The 2,138-nt window shown below is 38.1% G+C and overlaps 1 protein-coding gene across 1 annotated transcript in view; it reads right to left on the bottom strand.

Moving 5' to 3' along the window:
• Positions 1-2,138, bottom strand: part of LOC118322644 (meiosis inhibitor protein 1) — a gene marked incomplete in the record, with an annotated part of 52,376 nt that overhangs the window by 26,400 nt on the left and 23,838 nt on the right. The window contains 1 exon segment of the mRNA XM_035654376.1: positions 1,356-1,453. Within this exon segment, the coding sequence (XP_035510269.1) occupies positions 1,356-1,453 (98 nt within the window).

Here is a 2,138-nt window from a genome sequence, read left to right as displayed (position 1 = left end):
CGGAAACAACATAATATAATATAATATGATATATTATAGTGCAAAGTTGCATTGTAAGTGGATTGCACAGGTATATTGCACAGGTATATTGCACAGGCCCCGGAGACAGTAGTTCAAAGCGTGTACAGAAGACTGTTAGGACAACCAGCAAAACGAAATACTGGTTAACAACATTCAAAATAAAGTTAAACATAAACTTTTTGAACAAGAAAAATATTTAACATAAAACAGGATGGTAAAATTCAAGATGAGAGCAAATAGAAATGAAAGAAAGCTGAAAATGAAACTGAAACAGATAAGGGTGATAAAAGGGGGGAATATGTTGACAGACAGAAAAAACAGCAGTCTAGCTCCACAGAAATAATTATTCACAGCCACAATCACACATAAACAAATTCACATGCAGCATCTACGCAAACACACACACACACACACACACACACTGGCCCGTATAACTCTAACATCTCATTACCTCAAAGAAACATTTTACTCAACTGTTTTCAATGTAACATCAAGTCTCTTGGGACCAAATGCAGTTTCCAACAAAATGTTTTTATTTTTTGTGTTTTTACTTTTTTTAAATAACATATACTTCAGTCTCACCCATTTCAGAAGCAATGCCTCTTTAATTGGAAGCATTATCTGTGTTGTCACAATGTGTATTGACATTTAAGAGACTTAGCATCAGCTCTTTCCCTCAAGAATCAGCAAGCAAACACAATTCAGTGTCCAATATTAAAGGCCATTTAACACATACATGTTTATAGTACACACATCTGCTATAGCTATTGTTTCATGACTTTTCTACAATGGCATTAAGAGACACACGTGTGCAACAAAGAGAAACTGAGTATGAACTGAAATGTTATGTATTTACTTTTTAGTGTAATCATTTAGTTAGTTTATGCCAGTGAATCTAGAACAAAATGGATTTTTGCTTCACAAGCTCTCTGTTTTGTTTGTTTTATTACAAAATGCCTAATTAATGTCAAATAAACTCGAGCTTGACTTAGTTTGTTGATACTTCCTTGATCTGTTCATTTAATGCAACCAGGTGGCACACTAAATACAACTGGAAAGGCATTTACAGTTGTTTACAGGGATTAAAATGGGCACTTTTAAATGGACACTAAAATTCTTTAACATATTATATTTTATATATCGGAAATAAATTGATTGGAACAACTGACCTACACACAACAAACAGCTGAAGTGTTGAACATTATTAATGGTTCTGTTCAATGTTTAGATAGCAGGTACTATGACAGCATTGCTTGGAAGTTGACAGGAATAAAAGGGTTTTACTGGTGCTGCATGTAGCTCTGTGTAGTGTGTGTGGGCATTTATTTGCATACCGTGCTGGAAGACCGCATAAGCAGGGTCTGACTGGGAAAGCAGACACATACTGAGTTTCTGTAGAAAACCACAGGCAGATGCATTCAGATTTGGGTTCCTGAAAGAATTGGTAAGGGGGAGAAAAACACACGAGAGTCAGACCAAATAAACATGAATACAAAGAAAAGCACAGGAAACCTGCAGAAATAAAGAAAGAATGAGGGCTTCTGAAACAGGCAGAGCATATGTCCTCCACAACGCACAGTCAAAACAGTGAGGAGCCAACTGTGATGCACAGGGCAGGATGTGCTTTGACTTAGTCCTTTCAAATATGACACACAGGCATAGCATGGTTCAGTTTCATTACAGCTCAGAGCAGGGGGGCCTAAAACCTACAGCCTTAACCACATTTATGACCACGCGAAAGCACACACAGACACACAAAAGCACATATGCTCACAGACATAAACTGAAAAATCTAAACACACACGCTCACGCAAACACACACGGCAGACTTTGAAGCTGCAGATCCATTGCTCTGAGACAGACACACTGCTGAGAAGACTGGCTTATTGGAAAAAAGTGAGTCAGAAATGACAGATGCCTCAGTCGTGTTATCTGTCTCATTGTTCATTGTGCTCCGACAGGGAATGATAATAAGAACTCAACTTTCTGAGCCACCATGGTTTAACGCGCGCGCACACACACACACACACACACACACACGCACACACACAGAGCTAAACATTGTAGACAGCAGTTCTTTGTTAATCGCTGTGTATATCAGTATGTGTGTGTGTGTG

Source organism: Morone saxatilis, unplaced genomic scaffold (genome assembly GCF_004916995.1).
Source record: "Morone saxatilis isolate NCDOM2014 unplaced genomic scaffold, NCSU_SB_2.0 Contig14, whole genome shotgun sequence".
Taxonomy (NCBI): Eukaryota; Metazoa; Chordata; class Actinopteri; family Moronidae; genus Morone; species Morone saxatilis.
Note: the sequence above shows the minus strand (reverse complement) of the source record. Positions and strands in the feature narration are given on the sequence as shown.